This window comes from Mixophyes fleayi, chromosome 4 (genome assembly GCF_038048845.1).
Source record: "Mixophyes fleayi isolate aMixFle1 chromosome 4, aMixFle1.hap1, whole genome shotgun sequence".
NCBI lineage: Eukaryota > Metazoa > Chordata > Amphibia > Anura > Limnodynastidae > Mixophyes > Mixophyes fleayi.
In genome coordinates, this window is record NC_134405.1 from 341,818,286 (window position 1) to 341,845,905 (window position 27,620).

Consider the following 27,620-nt stretch of genomic DNA (forward strand, 5'->3'; position numbering starts at 1 on the left):
TGTCCTGGGACCAACAACTTACCATTTATTCCATCTCCTGTCTACCTGCGTTCATCTACCCGGCAGTACCAATCCAATGTAAACGGTCAGAAGGTTTTAGCAACCAGCAAAGAGGTGCTGCAGCAGCTACACCCCCGAGAAGTGTAAGCGGCTCCTGGTAGGCTGGTGATGGAGCTTGGTGGTGACAGTGATTACCCACCTAAAACACGGGATACGTTTAGTTTAGTTTGGCCAATGGGGAAACTAGGATTAATCAGTGACAACAAGTTGCTGAAAACCAGCAAAAATTATAAAGCGTAAAGGAGGACGGGGCGTCACAGCACAGACAGGGACTTGTCGCTTAAAGTTTTTGTGTAATCAATGGCAAAACGTTTTTCATAGTCTGGATTGGTTGTCCCACAATAGGTCCACGTTCCAGTATCTGATATATCAGATATAGAGATCATACTGAATGTCTGACCTGAGTGATATTTATATGGTTGTAATCCTGCATAATATCAGAGTGGGTTCTTGTTTCATGTTCTATATAAGTTGCTGTTAAATGAACTCTTCAAGACAAATTTCTAGACCAAATCAAAATATATATTTTTTTATTAAGACCAATTTGTTAATTTTTCCATTAAATTATTTTCTCTCGTTCTGCTGTAAAATGTATAGTAACCTGGTAATAACCTGCGGGGACAGACTGTGGCCGGCTTATCCGAGTCCCATGGAACTTGTCCTAAAGATTTGTTGTGTATAATTTATTTCACTCTGTGTCTCTTTCCCTAGATTATCAACAGGAACCTGCGGGAGTGGCAGCCGCAGCCAGAAGCACCTTCTCTGTTAGTATCTATATGGTTTATTCCATGTACACATACATTCTATACGGTTCTAAAGAGGAACATTTGTGTATATAATCAGTGCTGTCCATACTGCAATAGAAATATCAGGAAGTCTTTAAGTCCTGTACTGGTGACTCCAGACAGGATCTGTCAATACTGTTCTATTAGTTGCATTCAGGCTCTGTCTGTAATTTTCTTAAAACTCCAGAAATATCTATTATATACTGTTAAATTGTTGCTCATCCTACATTAAAAAAATCGTATAAGAGAAACCTCCAGATAGGAACTATGACCATGGACTGTGTCAGTAACTCTTGTGAATAGAAGACATAAGTTTAAATAATAATATTTTCTGGTCCTTCAGGATGAAACCTGTGGAGGAGGCTGCGGAATATCCTGCAGAGATGGTGAAGACTGAACTGGTGAGTCCATGTCATCAGCCCCTTCCTCTATGTTATATAAAGTGAGATCATATTTACTGTCAGCAGTAAGACATTTGTACCTGCCACCTCTGTCACAGGTCATCTTTTGTTACTACTAAACATCTTCTATCAGAAAGAAAGGTTCCCATCCCAGGAGAGGGACAGATAGCTAAGACGCTCAGTGTGCTAATAACATACGTGCTCTGACCCTACCTCACCAGGTCTCCTGCACCACACCAGAGCTCTCACTAGTATAGTGCATTGACGTGGAGTAGGAGGCCAGCAATGGCAGTGATTAGCATGATACCTGGTGGTTACAGTCATTACCATGAGGAAGACTTCTCTTTTTTTTCCCTACAGGCTGTAAGCTCTCTAAGCTGGGCGTACATTGCAGCAAGACCACCATCAACAAAATTGTGGCCAAGATCCAGGCACTCTGGCCAAGCAGCCAGTTTACCTCTGGCTTACACTAGGGTCTGTTAGTACAGTTGTATGAGGACCAGAAACACCTAACTATGCAGGATATTGAACTAGTTGATTTCAATTGGATTATTAGCAAATAATGTGCTGTTCATTTTGGGGCAACTTGCTGCAATATGGGACCAAATGGTCAATATCGTAGCATGGCCGGCCAACTCTGACTTCCCTAACTTCAGTGGCTGATCTTGTGTCGTACTCCTCATAATCCCACCACTGATTTTCCTTTAGGAGCGGCAACTGCAGATGAAAAGTGCTGTAAAACGTAAAGAGCAGAAAAGGAGCAGCATTGCAGGACTGAGGTAAATTATTCTCCTATTATTATTTCAAAATGATTGCAACTGTTCATCGCTATAACATAGTTTCTCTTTCAGATTGCTATTTAACATCATATGGAATCTCATGCGCTGGTCCTGCAAGCTGCTGCTCCTGTCTGGCATTCTGCTCCTGCTCTTCTATGTGCTCCTGCAGACATACGCGACCGTTACCACCAACTGCAGGAGCTGCACTAGAGGGATGATGGAGACTATGGAGTTAATCCTGAGGCCCTACCTTGCTATCAAGGTTGAGGGCCCAGTTCCCATATAATAGCTTGTCCCATCAGGAGAAAGGGTGCAGGCTCCTCTACCTGGTTGGTCTACTCCTTGTCCCCCAGTCCATACGGTGTAGATGTCCTGCTGCAAGGAGGCAGTGACCAACAGGAGAGGTTGTCGCTCTCTGTAGAGACCCATTCGTTCCAGCTCCAGCTGGGACGTATGGATCTCTACAGAGAGTGACGACCTCTCCTGTTGGTCACTGCTTCCTTGCAGCAGGACATCTACACCGTATCAGATGACTAAGGTAAGAACTGGACCTGTGAGTCAGACCAACCGGGTAGAAGACCCAGCACCCTATACTTTCTGCACCTCCCTCTAAAACATCTGCACCAGCATAGGAGATCCATACCATCTGCAGGAGCTCGCACAGGAGATCCATACCATCTGCAGGAGCTCGCACAGGAGATCCATACCATCTTCAGGAGCTCGCACAGGAGATCCATACCATCTTCAGGAGCTCGCACAGGAGATCCATACCATCCGCAGGAGCTCGCACAGGAGATCCATACCATCTGCAGGAGCTCGCACAGGAGATCCATACCATCTTCAGGAGCTCACACAGGAGATCCATAACATCTGCAGGAGCTCGCAATAAACCCATTGAACCAGAGTCTAGTACTGTTTCTTTCATACTGTCATTTATTGTTACAATGTCTAATTAAATATATAGATATACATTTCTTTAAAGAAGTTCCTCTCCCCAATCATTAACCAGCGCTACAGCTAGAAGCAGGCTCCCACTAGAGCATGGGGGGGGGGGCAATGAGCATGGAGACCCCCTCTCATAATGTGAACCAATACCACCCTACTCTTTTTTTATTATTATTTTTTTTTATTTCCGAGGTACATGACTCGGAATCACCCGGTGCAGTGCAAACTGTGCTGGGGAATCGGGACTTTGGACCCTTCCCAAAAGGGAAAGGGCCCTGTGCCTCCCCATCCTGTAGAAGCCAAAAGGCCACAGAGAGGGAAAAAAAGGGAGATCTTCAGTCCCTCCTTTGCTGAAGCTAGGGAGGGCCCCTTTATATCACCGACATAAAAGGCTCCCTCCAAAAGGAGGGAGCCTCAGATGACTTGGGGAAAGAGGGTCGCCCATAAGATCCTATACCCAAACCCCTACCAAATGTGGCAAAAACAAAGACACATAATCAAAAGAGTGCTTGGTACCAAGTGTAATAAATAAATAAGTGCCATAAGGCCCCAGCCTTTCGGACGGAAATATAAAAATGATGCTTGCACTCGGCGAACAGGCTAGGGCGAAAAAAATGGTGCTGCCTGAAAATTAAAGGTGCAGAGGGCCTTACTCTGTGCACAGTTGCCTCTTTCTCCACAATGCATTTTTGGGCATGTAGCAACTCGGGCTCCAGGCAGCCGGCCTCTTGGCCAGAGGACCAGGTGACGGCCCATCGCCTACATGGGGGTGTCTTTAAGCCCCACTGCATCCATGGGCATGTACACCTACTCTTAGCCAAAAGGCCAAGAAGCACCTGTGTACCTGCTCGTTAATGCAAATATCTAATCAGCCAATCATGTGGCAGCAACACAATCATAAAAGCATGCAGACAGGCTGAAAAGGTTCAGTTGTTGTTCAGACCAAACACCAAAATGGGGAAGAAAAGTGATCCAAGTGAATTTGATCGTGGAATGATTGTTGATGCCAGACCGGGTGGTTTGATCATCTCAGAAAGTGCTGATCCCCTCTGGAGTTTACAGAGAACGGTGCGCAATGGTTCAAGGTGACAGGGAGGCGTCAGTAACTCAAATAACCAATGTGTTATAGCGGTGGTAGGCAGAGGGGCATGTCTGACTGCACAGCGCGTAGAGCCTGGAAATGCATGGGCTGCAGCAGCAGAAAACCGCACTGGGTTCAACTCCTGTCAGCTAAAAACCCTTTGATGAACAAGCCCGGTTATAATTATAATAACAAAATAACACATTGCATAATGGCTAACAGTACAGAGAGAACAGTTTTATATGTAAATTATATGCACAAAAGGGCAATCATGTGAAATCAAACTTCATCAAGACCTCCTAGTGTATGTTTAGCCAGTGCTTTCATTGTAATGCAGATCGCTGTATAACGATGGACTGTACTTAATAACGTGGTTGACCAGAGAAGAGGTGTTTTCTTTCATCCATGCTACTTTCCAAAGGGGAACATCAAGCGTCGACCCTTTTTCATATGTTTCCGATTAAACAATACTGAGTAACTTACAAAACCTGGGAGAACCAACCTTCTCTATTTAAGTAGCTTTTACTGTCACATCATTTATACGTTTCCTGCGGCCAGAAATCGATGCGCTATGAGAGTTGAGGTGGAACAAGAACATTTCGAACTCGTTTTATTGCTCTTCATTGGGGAGTTATTACAGATGATCGAAATCCCCCCAAATCATGAAACATTGTTCAAAAGATGCAGATTGAAAATTGTATATTTATTTTATAATGCTATTTGTAAATTATACTAATCAGGATCCATATATACCATCCATGTGTGTCTGTTATATACAGTGTTATATAAAAGTGTTCACCCCCTCCCCCACTCTTCCCATTTTATTTTATTTTCTTCTCTTATATTATGTAATCAAAATGAATTTATATGGTAATTCTTAACACCGATCTAAATACATTTGACAAATATAAAATACATCTCTAAAGCTTTAGTTTAAATAATTGCAAAAAAAATGACTGGTTGCATATATATTCACACCCATATTTTTATACTTGGTAGAAACTCATTTAGCAGGAATTAAAGCCGTGAGTATATTTGGGCAATCTTCTACCTGCTTTGCACACCAAGAAACTGCAATTTTCGCCAATTCTGCTTTGCCATTTTCGGTTACAAGAGGACCCTTGGTGGGAAATTTTCAAACCATTCCACAGATTGGGAATGTGACTTAGCTTTGACCGGGCTACTCTGGATCAATGATTTGCTCGGTATTTAAGCCACTCCAATGTGGCATTTGCTGTACGCTTCGGCTCACTGACCGGCTGTTGACTGCAGCAGGTTTTCCTGCAAGATTTGGCTACATCTTAGTCCACTCATTTTGCCCACGATTTTATCAAGTTTTCCAGTCCTTGATGCAGAGGAAAAATCCCATAACATTATACCACCAGCATGATTCAATCTAGGGATCGTTCTTTTGGAATCACGTGCTGCGTTAGATTTCTGCCTAGCATTGAAGCCAAACGTTCAATCTTGGTCTCATCAGGACAGATAATCTTTCTCCACTTGGTATAAAGATCTTCCCCATGCTTTCAGACAAATTCTAGGTAAGATTTCATGTAGCCAGGCTACTGTTGTTCTATGGATAGTTTCTATCAACTCTGCAATGGAAAGCTAAACTGACAGAGCTGCCAGGCTCCTCTTGGTGGGTACCCTGACAAGTGCCCTTCTCGGAGGGATATTCAGTTTTGTTCTAGACAAATTCACAGTTGTGCCACATTATCTTAATTTCTTTATGATAGATGTGATAGTGCTCTGGGGGATGGTAAACAGTTTGATAATCTCATTATAACCTTCTTCTGACCAGTGCTGATCATTAACATGTTCTATTTGAATTTTCTTTGAACTTCATGATGAAGCTTTGACCAACTGTAGGACCTCTCACAGACACGTGTGTTTATTTTCAGATTACGTGAAACACTAATTGTACACAGGTGGGATCCAATTACTTATGTGACCTCTGAAGACAACTGATTACAGCAGGGTTTACTTGGGCAAAATGCTCAAGCAATCGTTGTCTGTTTTATATTTCTAATTACTTAAGAAAAATGTTTAGCTATTTTGTTTTGGCATTGTGAACTGTTATGTTTTTATCAGTGGGAGGGATTCTGGGATAAATCCATTATGATTCTATGATGTTAGAAAGTAAAATGTGTAAAAATCTCAAAGTGGTAAATACTTTTAATAGCCAAAAAGAGATGGCAAAATAGGAAAAATTAAAATCATGTGTTTTCCCCTGTGATCATTTTACGACACCATTTACATTTCAAATCCCCCCTTCAAATGCTGCACTTGCCCCTCTTCTTCAAGGATACTGGTCATGCATACTGCAGATACCCCAGACTGTTTGTGACTATTACACTGTTTCAATGTGAGCACATGTCTGTGACTCTCTAAAGCTAGTCTAGTCTGTGGATTATGGCAGATTCCAGGGGACTTGGGTTCTGGAAGTGAAGCTTGGGAAGGAAGACTGTTTTCAGTACAGAGGAATGCAGTTGTCCAGGGTATTCCATCTCCTATGGTCAGTAATGTGGATAAAAATGAAGCATCTAAATTGATAGCTGTGATTCAGGTCCAATCAGGTGCCTCATTCAATGCACACCTTAGGTTTGAGCCATTAAGGAACGTATCCCGCAAATGGGTGCTATCGTCAGCAGAAAATACCCTGCGCTTGCCCAGACTCGGAAGGTACGCAATAGAACGCAGCCACGTCCAAGTCACCTCTGAGTGCAAAGACACTTACTACAGCCACTGATTTAGGGGAGTGAGCAGGGTGGGGAATGGGCGAGCTCACGTAGGCAATATACAGTAAGGGTGTTCTCGTACAGTCATGTCCAAGACAAACTCAGGTGCACACAGAAGTACGCTGGTTTACTGATGTATCTCTTGCTCCAACTAGGGGGCTAGTTTAAGTTCCGAATACTAGTGCGGATGGCTGAGTACTCCCAGTTCTGAGCTGGTGTAAAATTAAAATTCTTTTGCAGAGTGGGAAAGGCCGCACCTGGCAAGGGACGCACCTCATTACAATCATTTCAAATCTCGTTCATGCGCTGCTCTGCAAAATGAGATGCATCGTTGTACCTACTCTGGGACGCGCCAGGAACCGAACGCCCTGACTCCACCAAACGCCTCCCCGTTGTGTGCAGATGTCATTTCCTCTATAACTGTGACTGTTCTGCCCTGCAAACCTATAACATTAACTGAGACTGCAGCTGCAAAAACCACTGCGGTTCCAGAGCTGCATTTGTGCCACCGAAACTTCAATTTGCCCATTGTAAATCAAGAGGTGATGGCTGGATACTAAAATATAGTATATTTATTAGGGATGTGCACCGGCGACTTTTGAGGTCTCGTGTTTTGTGTTTTGGATCCGGATTTTCGCGATGTTTTGGGTTCGGATTTGTTTTGCAAAACACCTACCGAAAGGTTTTGGATCGGATTTAAGGTTTTGGATTCGGATTTTTTTTGAAAAAAAACTAAAAAGTGTAAAAATCAAGTTTGTGGGCTTTTTTTCACTCCTACGCTATTATTAACCACAATAACATTCAATAACAATCATTTCCACTAATTTAAAGGCTATTCTGAACACCTAACACCTCACAATATTTTATTTTTTTTAGTACAAAACGATGCAACGAGGTATCTTTCTGGACTGCGTAGAGGAGTGTTCCCCACAATATAATTAAAAACCCATCAACTGGTCTGAATTACACCCAAAAATAGTATCTGGACTGCGTAGAGGACTGGCCACTGGCCACCACAATATAATATATAGAAAACCTTCAACAGGTCTGCATTACACCCAAAAATAGTATCTGGACTGCATAGAGTAGTGGGCACTGGCCACCACAATAAAAAATATATAGAAAACCTTCAACAGGTCTGAATTACACCCAAAAATAGTATCTGGACTGCGTAGAGTAGTGGGCACTGGGCACCACAATAAAATATATAGAAAACCTTCAACAGGTCTGAATTACACCCAAAAATAGTATATGGACTGCGTAGAGGACTGGCCACTGGCCACCACAATATAATATATAGAAAACCTTCAACAGGTCTGCATTACACCCAAAAATAGTATCTGGACTGCATAGAGTAGTGGGCACTGGCCACCACAATAAAAAATATAGAGAAAATCTTCAACAGGTCTGAATTACACCCAAAAATAGTATCTGGACTGCTTAGAGTAGTGGGCACTGGGCACCACAATAAAATATATAGAAAACCTTCAACAGGTCTGAATTACACCCAAAAATAGTATCTGGACTGCATAGAGGACTGGCCACTGGCCACCACAATATAATGTATAGAAAACCTTCAACAGGTCTGCATTACACCCAAAAATAGTATCTGGACTGCATAAAGTAGTGGGCACTGGCCACCACAATAAAAAATATAGAGAAAACCTTCAACAGGTCTGAATTACACCCCAAAATAGTATCTGGACTGCGTAGAGGACTGGCCACTGGCCACCACAATATAATATATAGAAAACCTTCAACAGGTCTGCATTACACCCAAAAATAGTATCTGGACTGCATAGAGTAGTGGGCACTGGCCACCACAATAAAAAATATAGAGAAAACCTTCAACAGGTCTGAATTACACCCAAAAATAGTATCTGGACTGCGTAGAGTAGTGGGCACTGGGCACCACAATAAAATATATAGAAAACCTTCAACAGGTCTAAATTACACCCAAAAATAGTATCTGGACTGCGTAGAGGACTGGCCACTGGCCACCACAATATAATATATAGAAAACCTTCAACAGGTCTGCATTACACCCAAAAATAGTATCTGGACTGCATAGAGTAGTGGGCACTGGCCACCACAATAAAAAAATATAGAGAAAACCTTCAACAGGTCTGAATTACACCCAAAAATAGTATCTGGACTGCATAGAGGACTGGCCACTGGCCACCACAATATAATATAGAGAAAACCTTCAACAGGTCTGAATTACACCCAAAAATAGTATCTGGACTGCGTAGAGGACTGGCCACTGGCCACCACAATATAATATATAGAAAACCTTCAACAGGTCTGCATTACACCCAAAAATAGTATCTGGACTGCATAGAGTAGTGGGCACTGGCCACCACAATAAAAAAATATAGAGAAAACCTTCAACAGGTCTGAATTACACCCAAAAATAGTATCTGGACTGCATAGAGGACTGGCCACTGGCCACCACAATATAATATAGAGAAAACCTTCAACAGGTCTGAATTACACCCAAAAATAGTATCTGGACTGCGTAGAGGACTGGCCACTGGCCACCACAATATAATATATAGAAAACCTTCAACAGGTCTGCATTACACCCAAAAATAGTATCTGGACTGCGTAGAGTAGTGGGCACTGGCCACCACAATAAAAAATATAGAGAAAACCTTCAACAGGTCTGCATTACACCCAAAAATAGTATCTGGACTGCATAGAGTAGTGGGCACTGGCCACCACAATAAAAAAATATAGAGAAAACCTTCAACAGGTCTGAATTACACCCAAAAATAGTATCTGGACTGCATAGAGGACTGGCCACTGGCCACCACAATATAATATAGAGAAAACCTTCAACAGGTCTGAATTACACCCAAAAATAGTATCTGGACTGCGTAGAGGACTGGCCACTGGCCACCACAATATAATATATAGAAAACCTTCAACAGGTCTGCATTACACCCAAAAATAGTATCTGGACTGCGTAGAGTAGTGGGCACTGGCCACCACAATAAAAAATATAGAGAAAACCTTCAACAGGTCTGCATTACACTGCACATACGGCTGCTCCTCCATCCTCTCCATCATATACATGTTGGAGTTTCAGCGTGTCAAAACCTCTTGTTTTTGATAATGACAGTGCATTTTGAATATTTTTCGATTTGCCCCACAACACTGAATGTACTTTATCTATGATACGCATCTATCTTTCTTGACTGCGTAATGTGGTGGCCCCGGTACACAATTTGGTACTGAGGCCACAATATAATTAAAAAACCCTCCACGGGTCAGAATTCCACCAAAAAAGGGTATGGACTGAGTAGTGTGGTGTGCCCGGAACACAATTTTTTACAGCGCCAACAATATAATTTAAAAATTGGGCATCAACTGTCACCGTTGTTTAATATCTGATACACCTAAATATGGACTGCACAGTGGAGTGGCCCCGGTAGTAAATTTGGTGCCGGGGCCACAATACCTCCTCCAACTTCCAAGTGTAGTGTTTATAAAGACAGACAGCGTCGAAGTGTTATTTGTTGACTTAACCCTAAAATTGTCCCTGTTGCAAATATTCGTGCAATGGAGAGTTATTTTTCCATTGAAAGACTCAAGCTTTCAAGTGTAGTGTTTATAAAATATAAACAACAATACAGTAGTTCTAGAGCACGACAATACCTCTTGTTTTAAATTATGACACGGCATTTTACTTTTGGTTTAATTTCTTGAATTTGTTGCAATTTGGTTTTACTTTTTGAACATGGCAAACGACTGTTGATTGGTCATATAATGCAAAATAAAAAGTTCCAAGATAGATTTGTCCTTGGGCCCTCCCACCCACCCTTATGTTGTTGAAATAGGACATGCACATTTTAACAAACAAATCATTTCAGCGACAGGGCCTACCAAACAACTTTGGCTGAAATGATTGGTTTGTTTGGGCCCCCACACCAAAAAAGCTTTTCATCTCTCCCTGTACAGACTAAACAGGCTCTACTGAGGCAAGATGTCGTCCTCATCCTCAACCGCTGATTCCTCTCCCCCTACAGTGTGTACTTCCTCATCACACATTATCAATTCGTCCCCGCTGGACTCCACAACCACAGGTCCCTCTGTACTATCTGGAGGGCAGTGCTGTACTTCATTGAGGAATTGATTATTCATTTTTATAAACATCATTTTTTCAACGTTCTGAGGAAGCAACCTCCTTCGCCGCTCACTGACCAGGTTCCCCGCTGCACTTAAAACTCTTTCCGAGTACACACTGGAGGGGGGACAACTCAGGTAAAATAGAGCAAAGGCTTCCAAACTGCCTTTTTTTCCTGCCAGTAACAATATGGACTGTCTGACATGTCTACTTGGATGGTGTCAGCAAAGTAATCCTCCACTTTTTTTATCAATTGTGACAGCATCCAATACAGCGAGAGTAGACATGTCTGCAATGGTTGGCAGGTCCTTCAGTCCGGACCAGATGTTATCAGCATCCCCGCCAGCGCCTCTTTTAGGAAAACTGAGCTTTTTCCTCACAGCCATAGCCACATCTATCTAAGAAAATGAGGGTGGAGCTGTTGGCATGTCACGGTCCTCTTCAGAGGACAATCTCCTGACCAGCAGGTCTTTGCACCGCAGTAGACTTGTGTCCGCCGGAAACAGAGACACAACATACGCTTTAAACCGAGGATCGAGCATGGTGGCCAGAATGTATTCCTCTGACTTTAAAAGAGTGACCACCCTCGGATCCTGGCAAAGCGTACGAAGGGCTACATCCACAAGAGCTACATGCTTGGTGTAATCGCAATGGCTTACCAGCTCCTCCCTCACTTTCTCCAGCTGCTTCTGCAACAGCCTGATCAGGGGAATCACCTGACTCAAGCTGGCAGTGTCGGAACTGACTTCTCGTGTGGCAAGTTCAAATGGCTGCAGAACCTTGCACAACACGGAAATCAATCTCCACTGTGCTTGACTCAGGCGCATCCCCACTCCTTTGCCTATGTCGTAGGTGGCTGTGTAGGCCTGAATGGCCTTTTGCTGCTCCTCCATCCTCTGCAGCATATAGAGGGTGGAGTTCCAGCGCGTCACAACCTCTTGTTTGAGGTGATGGCAGGGCAGGTTCATGCTTTTTTGATGTGCCTCTAGTCTGCGGTAGGCACTGGCTGAATGCCGAAAGTGTCCAGCAATTTTGCGCGCCACCGCAAGCATCTCCTGCACACCCCTGTCTCTCTTGAGGTAATGCTGCACCACCAAATTAATGGTGTGGGCAAAACATGGGACGTGCTGGAAATTGCCCATATTTAATGCCCGCACGTTACTGGCATTGTCTGACACCACAAATCCCCATGAGAGTCTAAGTGGGGTAAGCCACTGGGAGATAATTTCCCTCAGTTTCTCTAATATGTTGTCAGCGTTGTGCCTCTTATTAAAGCCTGTAATACACAATGTTACCTGCCTTTGCACGAGCAGCCATTTTGAAGATGCTGCTACTGATGCAGCTGTTGCTGTTGCTGCAGAAGGGGATGCATCTACCCAGTGGGCTGTCACAGTCATATAGTCCTTCGTTTGCCCAGAACCACTTGTCCACATGTCCGTGGTTAAGTGATTAGTGGGTACAACCGCATTTTTTAGAGCACTGAGGACACTTGATCGTACTTCTCTGTACATTTTTGGTATCGCCTGCCTAGTGAAGTGGAATCTCAACGGGATTTGGTACCGGGGACACAATACCTCCATCAACCCTCTAAATCCCACTCCACTGATGGCGGACACCGGGCGCACGTCTAACACCAACATTGCAGTTACAGCCGCAGTTATACGCTTTGCAATAGGGTGACTACTATCGTATTTTGTGGTCATGGCAAACGACTGTTGGACGGTCAATTGTTTTGTGAAAGACTTAGCGGTCTTACGACTTCCCCTCTGGAAAGATGACCGACTAACAGCAGCAACAGCAGCAGTGGCAGTAGTAGGCGTACCGCTGCAGGATTCCTCGGATGAATCCTGTATTGAGGAGGACTCAGTCTGGCTGCTGACTTGGGCTGCAGGACTGAATCTGATGGAGATCGTGGAGGAAGTTGACGAGGAGGGTGTTGCTGGTGTGTATCCAACTGGACCACGGGATTTAGGTGTCCCTGTACCGATGAGGGTCCTAGCCCCAGTTCCTGAACTAACCACTGAACTATGAAGGTTATTCAGGTGACGTATAAGGGAGGATGTTCCTAGGTGGGCAAGATCCTTACCCCTGCTTATTTGAGCTTTACATAAGCTACATATGGCCATACATTGGTTGTCCGGATTTGGATAAAAATAACTCCAGACCGAAGAGGTGCATTTTTTGGTCTTCTGACCAGGCATGACGATGGGCTTTCTCATCCCATGGACATCAGCTGTTTCTCCCCCTGGTGCCTCATTTACAATAACCACATCACCATCCTCATCATCAAGTTCCTCCACAGCGCCAGCTACATCAATAGCCTCCTCCCGGTGTACAACATTGACACCTTGATTATCCAAATCTGGATCTACACTGTGGGTGATCCTTCCAACATATGTAGAGGGTGTGCTGCAAATGCTGGATGGAGTCACCTCTTCCTGTACATGGGAAGGTCAGGCTTCACAACCACCAACACCCTTGGACTCGCCTTGGGGATTTGTGATGTCATCTGTTTAGAAGGCAGAGTTCTTTGCTGTTTTGTTGTTGTTGCTGACAGCATAACTCTCTTAAATTTTTTGTAGGCGAGGGGAGGAGGAGGGCTTAGATCCTTGGGTGAAGTTGGACCACTAGTCATGAACACGGGCCAGGGCCTAAGCCGTTCCTTGCCACTACGTGTCGTAAATGGCATATTGCCAACTTTACGTTTCTCCTCAGATGATTTTAAGTTTCTCTTTTTGCTACTTTTTGAGAACTTAGGCTTTTTGGATTTTACATGCCCTGTACTAGGAGATTGGGCATCGTGCTTGCCAGACGACGTTGATGGCATTTCATCGTCTATGTCATGACTAGTGGCAGCAGCTTCAGCATTAGGAGAAAGTTGGTCTTGATCTTTCCCTACTTTATCCTCCAAATTTTTGTTTTCCATTATATGTAGCACAAGAGAGCGTACCCCTAAGCCACACACACTCGGCAAAGCCTTTAAAAATTATATGCGGCACAGGAGAGTACCACTGGACTTATACTGCTGAATCAGTGAACTTTGTAATATTGCAGTACCACTGGACTTATACTGCTGAATCAGTGAACTTTGTAATATAGCAGTACCACTGGATTTATACTGCTGAATCAGTGAACTTTGTAATATATCAGTACCACTGGACTTATACTGCTGAATCAGTGAACTTTGTAATATATCAGTACCACTGGACTTATACTGCTGAATCAGTGAACTTTGTAATAGCAGTACCACTGGACTTATACTGCTGAATCAGTGAACTTTGTAATATAGCAGTACCACTGGACTTATACTGCTGCATCAGTGAACTTTGTAATATAGCAGTACCACTGGACTTATACTGCAGAATCAGTGAACTTTGTAATATAGCAGTACCAATGGACTTATACTGCAGGATTGTTTTGGGATATTTTTTTATTTTTTTTTATAATTACTTTTTTTGTAATTTTTTTTATAACTTTTTTTGAAATTTTTTATAATTTGGGACTAATGGGGAAATAACAATGCCCTTAGAAGGACAGAGCACAGGACACAGCACCACTGGACTGAACAGGACACCGCACAGGACCCAGCAGCACCACTGAACTCAGAAGGACAGAGCACAGGACACAGCACCACTGGATTGAACAGGACACTGCACAGGACCCAGCAGCACCACTGAACTCAGAAGGACAGAGCACAGGACACAGCACCACTGGACTGAGCAGAACACAGAGCACAGCACAGCACAGAACTGAACAGCAGAACACAGTGCAGCACAGCACAGAACTGAACAGCACAGCACAGCACAGCACAGCACGAGATATAGCAGGACAGAGGACCACCTAACACAACCTCCCTCTACCCTGATCAATGCCCGAGTGAAGATGGCGGCGACTAGCGGGGAATTTATAGGATCCGAGTATCGCGAGATCCGACAGCGGGATTATGACTCAGAGCCTCGGTTTCAGTTTTGCAATTGGCGGGAATACCCGGATCTGTCTCGGATCCGGCTCGGATCGGCAACGTTCGGGTGGGCTCGGATTTCAGATATCCGAGCCCGCTCATCTCTAGCTTTAATGCATTCAGAATATCTCAGACTCGCTTTGCAATTGACTGTCAGCTCAGTCGGCGCTTGGTTGGGCGCTCGGCGCTGCACCAGTACCCGGGGACAGTTATGGTCATGGTTAACTTGAAAACTTTAATGTGATGTGAAACTGACTGGATCAGGGTAGAACCCTTTTAAACCGTACGATCCCACCATACACCATCTGTAATGCCCCAGGGGTGCTACCTTGTGACCCATGGGACTTCACTCCCAATTATGTATTAAAAGGGAGTTACACCCTCCCCCATTAGACTAATTACCCACAGTTACACCCTGGGGGAAACACTATTCTAATCACACTCCCCCAAAGCTGATTTGCTCTGGACACACTCACACACTATGCAGTCATTATGTGCAGTGATTCAGAGCAGCAGACAATTTTATGTCATCAATATAAATCGTGTTATCCCGCAAATCATACATCATATAAATAAACCAATTACATCATCCAATAAACTTTGGTTATCAGTATAAAACTATACAGATGTCACTCCAGTTTCCCCATAAATTATTAGACATAAATAAATGATATAGGCTGCACACTGAGTCCTTGGTTGCTCTCTGTTACTCTGCGGTCCTAATAAAACTCTTTGTAAAACTTTAATACAAGTTACAGAAATCTAAAGCTCAAAAGTTGGTGAACTGGCTTCTTTTACACACATAGTTCAGTGTTTAATTTAATTTTAAACTTTTTACTGGAACAAGTGAACCTGCCTATGTCTGTTCAGCTCCCCCCATTCTCCTGGGTCAGAGAAGACAGATGTGACCATTGGAGGAACCTGTGCAGGAAATGTAGGAGTGATGGGTGGGAGCCAGCTGTGTTGGACAGAAGCATTGCTGCGATAGACTACCTGTTTGGTAAGTACAATTTGGTGAGGCCCGTTCAGAGTGGTGCACTCACCTCGTGAAACTGCCCCCTCTGTCCCTACAGCAACACGAGCCCTGGTGTACGAAACATGGGTCCTCTTCACTTATTTCTTTCTGATAACTTACGTCGTTACTCCAGACAACGCATTTCCACTACTGCAGACTAGAATGGCGGTATGCTATACACCACTCCAGTCAACACTTGGTGTTACAATTAGTGATATCAGGCTTGTGTGCGGCTGTTTGGCCATGGAAAGCCAATCCATGAAGCTCCCAGCGAACAGTTCTTTTGCTGGCGTTGCTTCCAGAGGCAGTTTGGTACTCGGTAGTGAGAGTTGCAATTGAGGACAGGTAATTTTTCCAAGCTATTTGCTTCAGCACTCAGTGCCCTCGTTGTGAGCTTGTCTGGCCTACCATGACTGAGCTGTTGGTGCTCCTAGACGTTTACAGTTCGCAGTAAGAGTATTTACTGTTGACTGTGGCAGCTCTATCAGGGCAGAAATTTGACAAACTGACTTGATGGAAAGGTGGCATCCTATGACGGTGCCACGTTGAATGTCACTGAGCTCTTCAGTACGGCCCACTCTACTGCTAATGTGTAACTATGGATATTAGATGGCTGTATGCCTGATTGTATGCATCTGTTAGCAATGGGTGTGGCTGAAATGGATTAGAAGGGGGGTCTATATACTTTTGTACATGAAGTGTATATATCAATGTGTGCGTGTTACAGTAATATTCCTGGTTCATTTGCAAGTGACAGTGTTATGGGATTCCAAAATATTTTTTGTTTAGGAAACCGAAAATCCTAAAGTGATTCTTGCTCATAATCATTATATATTTGTTATATATGTAACCCCCTGTGTGTGTGGTCCTGGGGTGCATATAAGGGTATTGCACTTCCCTCTGCCCCGGCTAGCTCTCTGGCTTGGGTATAAATGATCAGAGGCTTCCTGCACATGCAGGTTTTCAGCAATGTGTCGTTGAGCTGTTGGGACACAGGTGTGGTGTCTTAGGGTGCAGTGCAAACAGATGTCTCCATGATTTGGGCACCAGACCATCTCTATGAAATAAACTCATTATTTACACTCCCCTTCTCTCCAGCATGACACCTGAGTTGCAAATTGCCCTAAAATAAATATGTCCATCTTTCTCACTCCAGCGCAGTTACTCACCCTCCTCTCCCTGGGGCTACAACAACACACGCTCACTGTGCTCTATCTGCCCCTCCAGGGATTCTCACACTCACTGCGCAGTCTCTGACGCCGTCTCCGTCCGGTGCTTTCTCAGCCTTGTTCTCCTTAGTGTCCTCTTGCAGCCTCTTCACTCACCCCTTGTGCTATATCACCCTCTCTGGTGTCCTCTCTGCCCCTCTCCTTAGGGTCTCCTACATGTTCTCCTCCATCTATACATGGGGACTCTATATGGTAGATCCTCAATGCTGCCAAAATTAATTTGCTCCACATTGTTTTGCCAGTGAACCCCCCCCCCCCCTTCTTTATTGGGGACCCCCTTTTTTACTCTCTCTTCTTTATTATTATGCTGACTCTTCCCCCTTCTTTATATGCAGCCACTCTCTGAGGTCATTTCTCCCTGAAATCTGTCCTATGTCACTCATATTGTCTCAGGTATAATGTACTTAGACCCCTCTATGCAGCCATTGATGGTGTGTCTCCTCTGGGTCCTAGTGCCCTCCGCACATTCAGTCTCTTGGAGGTGTGTATAACAACGTCAGAGGGGGTGTTACATGTAAAAACAAGTTTGTAAAACTGGTAGATAGTAGACATTAAAGAATACTTGTGTTAGGTTTCCCTTTTACATAGCTATAGCACTTTAACACTGTTACTGTGTGATCATGAATGAAACAAATTATATTTGTGTCTCCTACAGTTATTTTTTATAACTAACAAATAACTGTATTTTTTTTATAAATAACAATTGGGCAATCACTGTAAAAGGAATTATTTTCATCCTATTAAATGACCTTTATATTTTCCAAAATATGTACATTGTCCTGCATGTATTAGATGTGTCCCTTAGTATAACTGAGTCTATAGATATAATGTGAGTGACAAGCTCAGCCTCTCCCTGTGTGGGGAATGTGATCCCACTGGTGTCTGAGTGTCAGAGACTTTCACTTTCATTTCTCTCTTCTGCTGTCAGATATAAACTAATAACTTCTACTCTGATAAGCTCAGCCTCCCCCGCTGTGGGAATTGTACAATGCACACACTGGTTTCTGAGTGTCAGAGAAAATTTCATTTCTCCCTTCTGCTGTCAGCGATGGCATCTGCTGATCTAAGACAGGAGCTGAACTGTTCCATCTGCCGGAACATTTATACAGATCCTGTAACACTGAGATGTGGACACAACTTCTGCCGGGTCTGTATTGATCGTGTGCTGGATACACAGGAGGGGTCTGGAGTTTATACCTGTCCTGAATGCAGAGCAGAGTTTCAGGATCGTCCTGTTCTAGAGAAAAACAGGAAACTGTGCAACATAGCAGAACATGTCCGTTCTATTCCAGAGGAGGAAACTGGGATATTCTGCACTTATTGTATCCACTCTCCAGTACCTGCTCTTAAAACCTGCCTCAGGTGTGAGGCTTCTCTCTGTGATATACATTGTAAGACACACAACAAGTCAGCAGAACATGTTTTAATTGATCCCACCACTTCCTTGGAGAAGAGAAAATGTTCTCTCCATAAGAAGATCCTGGAGTATTACTGCACTGAGGATGCTGTCTGTATCTGTGTCTCCTGCTGTCTGATCGGGGAGCACAGAGGACATCAGATGAAGTCACTGGATGAGGCCTCTGAGAAGAAGAAGGAGAAACTGAGAAATGTTCTGCAGAAACTGTTCACAAAGAGAGAGGAGACTGAGAGAAGAGTCCAGAGTCTGCAGGAGCGCAGGAGAGAAGATCCGGAAAAAGAATCTGGTGTAACAGAGACAGTCACTGCCCTGTTTAGAGACATCAGGAGACAGCTGGAAGACCTAGAGATGAGAGTCCTAAGTGAGATCTCCAGGCATGAAGAGAGCTTTTCACTCCCAGTTTCTGATCTGATCCAGCAGCTGGAAATAAAGAAGGACGAGCTGTCCAGGAAGATGCGTCACATTGAGGAGCTGTGTAACATGTCTGATCCAGTGACTGTCTTACAGGAACCAGACACAGGTGACTTGTGTGATACTGAGAATAGAGAGAGACATGATGACCAGGTCCATGGTGTAGGAGATCTGGATGTGGGTCTCATCTCAGGGACATTACACACATTATCTGATATAATAACAGGTATAAATACAGGGATCTATGTGCAGGATCCTACAGACATATTACTGGATGTAAACACAGCTAATAGACATATACATATATCAGGTGACAGGAGAACTGCTTCAGTGTCAGATATAGGCCAGGATCTTCCAGTAATATCAGAGAGATTTCAGGTTTTTCCTCAGGTAATAAGCACCAGGAGATTTTCCTCAGGGCGACATTACTGGGAAGTGGATGTCAGGGAATCAGGATGGTGGAGTGTAGGGATGTGTTATCCCAGTATAGACAGGAGAGGAGATCAGTCACTTATTGGAGATAATAACAAGTCCTGGTGTTTGGGTGGTTGGTGTAATAATCAGTATACAGTGATACATGACAGTAAAGAGATCCAGTTACCTGACAATATTCCCTATGATAGAGTGAGGATATATCTGGATTATGAGGCTGGACAGATGTCCTTTTATGCTCTGTGTGACCCAATCAGACACTTACACACCGTCACTGCCACCTTCACTGAGCCCCTTCATGCTGCATTATGGGTAGGGGATGGTTGTATAAAGATATCTGTGGAGAATCGAGAAATGAGAGAAATGTAATATCATGTAAGAAATCTGCCCACAGACTGGTGAAATCACAGAAAGGAGTCTGATTGGTGTAACATTTATCCAACAGAAAGAAGCATTGGGTGGACCTACAGCTGAGCTCCTCCCATGTTGTTGGTGTGTTAGAAACTTTCACATACCTGCCTACTCTCCCGGAATTCCTGGGAGGCTCACGAATTTCGGGGAGTCCTCCCGGACTCCCGGAAGAGTAGGCAGCACTCCAGAAATATGCCGGAATTGACGGCAGTGAATAGAGGGGGCAGGGCTTAGTTGTGTCATTAATCTCCGCTCCCTCCATTCAATGCCGTGAATTTCGTCTTTTAGAGTGGGGGCGGGGCTATGTCACCACGCCCTCCTCCTGCCCCATGTCACATGCCTTCTTACAAGTAGGCATGTATGAATTTTCATTATAAATATATAAATATTCATGTATGTGGGCGTTCCCCTTTTCTGAGTCACTGATAGCTGTGATTGGCTGCAATAACTGTCTGTCAGTGTGTACCCTATTAGTCAGTGCTACTCCTGCTCCTATTGGCTGTGATGTTTGCAGGGGGGTGAATGGGGTGTGGTCTCTGTAAATCACCCGGGTGTGATATATGTTTCATTATTGTGTTCAGTAATATCAATATCTTACCAAGAAAATGACCCATCACACATATTGGTAGATAGTGTGATATATTAGTGTAACCTGTAACACACTTAGTGGGGGGGTCACTATCATCCTGATTATCACATTGTTTGTAAACAACTTAATCACCCAAAACTTTCTCCTAATTAATTATTTCTGCAACAAACCTCTGGGAATTGTAGTTCAAGACTGTGGTTCTTACATCATACAAGATGACTTGGACTACAACTCCCAGCATGCCTCACTGCTTAGCTGTAGTAACATGATATTTGTCTGAATCACAGAAAGTAATTATTATTATATTATTACCATTATAAAAGTGCTCATTATGCAGTGTTCCCTCTTTATTCCACCACCTTTATAACAACACCCTTAAGCTGGTATTATAAAGAGGGAGCATTGTACCTATAGCTGTGTAAGTAAAGTCACCTTCAGATGTGCGCAGTGTGGGAGGGGTTAATGGGGCGGATTCAGTTCACCGCGAGGTCCCGTAGGAGCCTCTCACGATGACATTCTGCTGCGTAGGTCACAGAGGTGCGAGCAAACATGTGCGGTGAGATCTCTACCATAATAACTGGTAGTGTGCGCAGCCGCTCATCGCGTGAGGCTCCTACATGACCTCGTGATAAAGGTACGTAGCCTAGAGAATGTACTAGAGACGGCTGTGAAGGGTTTTCTGGGAGTAGAGAAGAAGAACAGGAATAAATGTTTAGCTTTACTATACTCAATATTATACTTTTATCTGTTACACACCGGGGTATGACATATTACATATAAGAATCACTTTTGCATTTTTTATAGGGCAATAGCTGTGTATGGTCTCCTAGGCTCCCCCTTGTTATGAAATAAACACATGTTTGGTTATTAAAAATAAACTTTATTACTCTGAAATTATCCAAGATTCTTTCTTTTTTATTATATTAAATTGTGTTGTTAATTATATAAGTATATAAATGTGACAATATTACTTACAGTCGGCAGTAACCCAGCAACAACAAAACATATGAACTGCTGTATTTTTAAAACATTACAAAACATTATGAGCCTGATACATGAAGGAACGTAAGTCCCTCTGTGCAGTATTTTGTGTGAAATTTCTCTGCACGTGCTCAGAAACAGATGTCACACCAGTGAGCGCAAATGACACTTCTGAGCCTACGGTTTAAAGGGTGGAACGGTGGACGGAGGGGCGTAGGCAGTGTACAGTGAGGGCGTGCCAAGGCTGAGTGCGGGCACATTCCTCCGATTCATGCTCTGAGCATCTCTCAGGGATTTTATAGCTGTATCACCTGCACCAACTACAGGTCAGGTGTAAGTGCTGATAGTGGTGACGGATACGTATGTATGTCAGAACATGTGTCTGTAAGTAAGAGAAAACTACATTTTATGCACAGTACACAGTAAGAACATTCTGATATATGTATATCATGTAAAAAAAATGTTTTTTTTTAAAAAAAATATTAGATTATAGTGTTGAGAGTTGTTAATGTATTTAAAAAAATGTCAGTGTGTTCTGATGGGACTTTATATTGTACATTTGCATTGTGTGTATCCTGCAGTGTGTCCTGTCTGTCTACATACAGCAAGTACCGTATAACCAGAGTGTTCTTACACCCGTATTCAAATGGTAACGTTTCTTGAGATCCACTTGTAGAATACGATGTATGTGCAGCAATTTCCATCCGATATTAACAAACGCAAATTGCGTTCACTTTGCGTTCCTTGATGAATCAGGCCCTGTGTGAGTAACATTACTGTTAGATGGTTTTATTTACAATTATGTTTGTTTTTTTCTATCCTTTGGACTTACCTGGAGAAGAAGAAGACAGAAGAGGATCCCTATGGAATTAGGCTGTTTTCTGTTGAATATGAATTCAACCCTCACAATGACTGGCTGCATTTAGTGCAAGTGATATACTTTAACAATAGTAAAGAATGTGTACTTCCTATGTTGGACACTAGAGGGTGCTGTATCAACAATATATCTGCAAATCTTATTTTTTATTTATGTAGTGATTGTCATTTTTAGTACTTGACTGTCTAGATTTTAGCCGTACTAAGATTATTTTTGTAGGAGGCAAATACTGGACAAATTTATGTAGGATATATGTGTTCTCTGAATACAATGATCTATATGGTCACCTGCTTTAATTTAAAATATCACATCTGCACAGTGTGATCTTTATAAACATCCTATAACTGGAAATGTCAGGTTATTGACATGTAGAGAGGATGACGAGGTCTCTCATAGTTCACATAGATGTTAGGTTGGGGCATCACCCATTCAGGGAACCTTTGTTGAGGTGTGCAAAGTGCTTTAGCTGGGTCAACTTAGGCTGGGTACACACTGGAGAATTTTTAGCGAATTATCGGGCCAATCACCTGATAAACGACCATTCGGTGAACATATCGCATTAGTGTGTATACTCACAGACTGAATGACAGTCGTTCCAAAGTACCGATTGTCGTTTCATTTGGTTGCTCGTTCTGTTTAATAATCTCGTTCCAACCACCTTCCGATCCTGCTCTGTGTACGCACTCACGATCTCCATAGAGTTTTAGACTCCTGATCTTTTCAGCCGATGGTTATGACAGTTGAAGATCACAGATCTGAAGGTAAATCTTGTATAGTGTGTACGCATGAATCCGCTGCTGATCGGGACTTTTTATTTTTTTCCAGTCTTTAGTAAAATCGTTGTAGATAACACATTGGTCAGAAAACTCTGTAGTATGTACCCAGCCTTAGCCCTGTGTCTTGAGCCAATAACCCCACTTTGAGGTGCTCACAGCTCCACGGACTGGGACCACGCTGGCAGAGTGCTGTAGGTACATCCTCTTGGCTCATACTTCTGGACCAGTCACTCAGGGAGTGACCCTCTATTATCTAACAACTGCTTTAGCGGTAACCAGGTTATAGGATTATAGCACTGGTGCTAGTTACATCATTTAGTACACTTTTATTTATTTATTTGTTTATACTATACTGTGTATGTACATAGCATCACTGGGGGGCATACAACACTTTCATGTGAGCACCTGTTACACACCACTAATCCCTCTATCCAGGTTTAAGGGGTCACAAGTGTACCTCAAAATTCTGCCCTGTTTTTATTACACTATAGAGTAAGGAGCCTGAAATGCTGAAGATAGAAGAGGAGTAAAGGACTGCAGAGTGCTGCTGGGGACAGAGAGAGACAGAGGACGGGTTTGATAAAGGTTTGGATGGTATTAGATGTGCGCAGAGAGCGTGAGTCCAGCTGGAAACTGGTGGGTTAATCTGAGCAATGATGACAGGTGTTGTAGCTGGACTTTTGTCTCCATTTGCAGACAGTGAGATTATGATACCTGCAATAATCCATGAAGTTTCTCACAATATATCTGGGACATCTTGTAATTATAGAGTTCTGGTTTCAATCAGATGGCATTAGAAGGATAAGACGTGTAATGTATATCTGGATATAGCTGACTAATTAATGCCAGAGCTCAACGTAGCTCAGAAAATGTTCTACTTTCCAAAGGTGCAAAATATCACGTCTGTATGTTTCAATGTCAGTAACAGGTCTACGTATCTCAATGTCAGTAACAGGTCTACATGTCTCAATATCAGTAACAGGTCTACATGTCTCAATGTCAGTAACAGGTCTACATATCTCAATGTCAGTAACTGGTCTACATATCTCAATGTCAGTAACAGGTCTACATGTCTCAATATCAGTAACAGGTCTACATGTCTCAATGTCAGTAACAGGTCTACATGTCTCAATATCAGTAACAATACTACATGTCTCAATGTCAGTAACTGGTCTACATATCTCAATGTCAGTAACAGGTCTACATATCTCAATGTCAGTAACAGGTCTACATGTCTCAATATCAGTAACAATACTACATGTCTCAATGTCAGTAACAGGTCTACATATCTCAATGTCAGTAACTGGTCTATAGATATCAATGTCAGTAACAAGCCTACATGTCTCACTGTCAGCAACATGTCTACATGTCTCAATGTCAGTAACTGGTCTACATATCTCACTGTCAGCAACATGTCTACATGTCTCAATGTCAGTAACTGGTCTACATATCTCAATGTCAGTAACAGGTCTACATGTCTCAATGTCAGTAACTGGTCTATAGATATCAATGTTATGAGAGTGAAAAACAAGAAAAATGAGTTTGTGGTCAGTTGCGTCCAATGTTCCATATATTGCGCACGTCTCTTTGATTTCTGCAATTTATGCCATAAATGGTAAAGAGAAACCATTTGAAAACTCGATACCTCGAACTTCCTGTCTGCCAAACCCCCCTCTTCCCCTCCCCCTCCTTATCTACCTTATTCCCATATGTGTCTCCCACCTCCCCTGATTTACCCCCTTTCCCTCAATCCCAAACCCAGTTAAAATGTAAAAACCTAGTTTGGCCACTAGTCTACGACTTTCAGTTTTTCACCATCATTGATCTCAAATAATAGACAGATCTGTTATTCTTCTTACTACAACGCTCTATTCAATTGTCCGCTGGTTTTCTTGTCTCCGTACACTGTATTCCCCTACCTGTCACTTTATATAAATAAAGGAAAAGAGAACCCAGAATTAGCTCTAAAACTTGACAAATTTTGCAAGTCTATTTCTCAGCATTAATACATTATCACTTTTCATGGAAATAATTTGAGAGTTACAACATTCAAAACTTCATAATCTGTGTAACCACCGATAGTAAATCTTATTACATACATAGAAATCGTTGCTGTGGTAAATGTTGCTTTTTATGTTATGGGAGTAACTATAAGTCACAGATCTAGCTGGCAGAGCATGCTGGGACTTGTAGTTATCTGACAACTGGAACCTGATCTAAGTCATGAGGTGAAGGTACAACGACATAGATTGTAGAGTTCTCTTGGAAACATTTACGAATCTATGGAGCAGTGCAAAAGTTGGCCAATATTAATTCATGTTTCCTTGCGTCCATTAAACCTCCTTTTGGACTGTTCATTAGAAGTATTTATATAGATTGAAATATTCGCTTCAATGTAACTCAATGGGCCTGATGCATCAAGGGATGTATACGGCAAATTTGTGCGTACAATCCACAAAATCGCTCTGCATACCCAGAACCAGACCATACGCCACAGAGCGTAGCCACGTTCAATTCATTTTAGAGTAAAAAGGACCCTTACTACAGCCTATGATTTTCGGGAGGGAACGGGGCGGGTAGGGGCTTTTGCCCATAGTCAGTGTACAGTAAGGGTGTGCCAACCTCGAGCACACCCAGTAGCATTCAATTCAAGCTTTGGGCATCTCTAAGGTACATGTTTTCTGTCGTATCACTTGCACCAGCTACAGGTCTAGTATAAGTGCTGATTACTAGTGACAATGGAACATGTTTGCATGCTATTACATGTGTTTGCAATTAGGAGCAACTGTAGAAAATGATTTTATGTACAATAGGCATTCACAACACACTAATAAATGTATTTCATGGAAAAAAATAATAACAAAAAACAACACTTTTTTAATTTTTTTAATGTTTTGTCATTAGTGATTATATAATTAAACCAGAGACATTAGTTTAATTGTTTTTTTCTGTGCATTTTATACTCCACATATGTATGGGACATATCCTACAGGCTCCTGTCTATTAGAGCAGAGTGGACCTACACCCCGTTCATCACCAGACGTATTTTCAGATCCGCTCCTTGTTGAATTCAGGCATGGGGAATTCATGGGGCGATTCAAAATAATTCCTACAGATAAAAAACGTTTTCACTTTCCCAACCATAAAGCAGATTTGTATGTAATATATCTGTAAATGTGAATTTGTTACCATAGAAACCAATGGAAGCTTAATCTTTAGTAACTGGATTTGTGCAGTCAGCTCCCTCACATCCAGATTGTGATGGCACAAAAGGATATATAATTAGCATATACAAGTAGAATAATTATTGATATGGTCAATATCATAAATTAAAAGACATTTCTTCCATGGCGGGTGGAGTTTAAATGAACTCTGTGCCTCTTTGTTAAAATTAAGTAATCCTAATGCCTTCTTTCTAAGTGAATACTCAGTCCTAACCATAACATGACTATCGGATGGATATATTCCTTATATACGAGTATGTTGGGCTACACCAGTGTCTAGCTCGTCCGTCACTCATTATAACTGGAAGCCGTTACCAGAGGAACTGAAGAAAGCTAGATTTGTAACGACTAGATTTACATTAAGGGATTCTCATGAGAATGTATCATTTATACATTAAACTTACTAATAAAGAGGAACAACAAATCTGTTAAAAAAATTAAACTCTCCTAAGGACCAAACTAGAAACGAGGTACGTCCTGATTTTGCTACTGTAGCTCCACATGACGGGTGTTGTGGGACATGTATGTATTGTGAGATATGTGTAATAATTCGCCTGTTTATGGCTGGATTTGCAAACTAAGATTTAATATTTTGAACAGGATTTTGGGCAGCTTAGAACTCCTACATGGCCATAGAAAGCCCAGATCTTAGCACATCAAAGCTGCCGTCTTATCAATAAATGTGACAGTCGCGGTTTCCATATAACATGTTATTACATACAAACACCCTGATGTGTTCGTATTGTCGCTACCAATAAATATTATCCGGTTATTGAGGATCCAACGCACAAAGAGATTTAATAGCAAAAGATAGCAGGATTACAGCAAACCATGATGATGCATAAGAAGGTATAACAATATGCAGGAAAGTATAACTGAATACATTACGCATGCGCCCCCTGGGCCCAGGTCCAGCATCAGTCTTAATGTCTGCAAAGAGGATTTAATACTGGCCCAGGGGCTGCTTATATGCAGTTTGAGTTAACATAACCAGTGATGATGTAACAAATATACACAGATAACACTAAGAAAGTTCTTCATTGGTCCAGGGTTTATGATGTTCCAGTAGGCTGCTGGTGATAGGTCAGTTCATTTGATCTTCTTACAAAGGAGGGGGCTGCTTATTCTGATGCCTAATGGTTGCCTAAGTGTCTTCCTGCCGAAAAAACAGTTTAAACTGATCCATAAACAAAGTACTATTGAGTATTAATCTCATACCATTCATAACTTGCGACCGCAATATGCGATCGTTTCCCTATTGACACCGGATTTCAGATAGTAAAATATGGATTAAAATGAGACCAAATTCCACACATTTCTGAGCATCTGAACCATAATTACGTTTACTGTAGTATTATCTATGTATAAATAATCTGTAA

The 27,620-nt window shown here is 42.5% G+C and overlaps 2 protein-coding genes across 2 annotated transcripts in view; one reads left to right on the forward strand and one right to left on the reverse strand.

The window, feature by feature from the left end:
* LRTM2 (leucine rich repeat transmembrane protein 2) overlaps window positions 1–27,620 on the reverse strand; it is a 733,960-nt gene that overhangs the window by 464,307 nt on the left and 242,033 nt on the right. The gene's annotated exons all lie outside the window — the stretch shown is intronic.
* LOC142150330 (E3 ubiquitin/ISG15 ligase TRIM25-like) lies at window positions 18,108–21,280 on the forward strand. Its single transcript, XM_075205533.1, has one exon. The coding sequence runs from the start codon at window positions 18,112–18,114 to the stop codon at window positions 19,750–19,752; it is 1,641 nt and encodes a 546-aa protein (XP_075061634.1). The 5' UTR covers window positions 18,108–18,111; the 3' UTR covers window positions 19,753–21,280.

What these genes read in the sequence shown, in the direction of transcription:
- LOC142150330 (XM_075205533.1), top strand. Translation starts at nt 18,112, where the DNA reads ATGCACACACTGGTTTCTGAGTGTCAGAGAAAATTTCATTTCTCCCTT.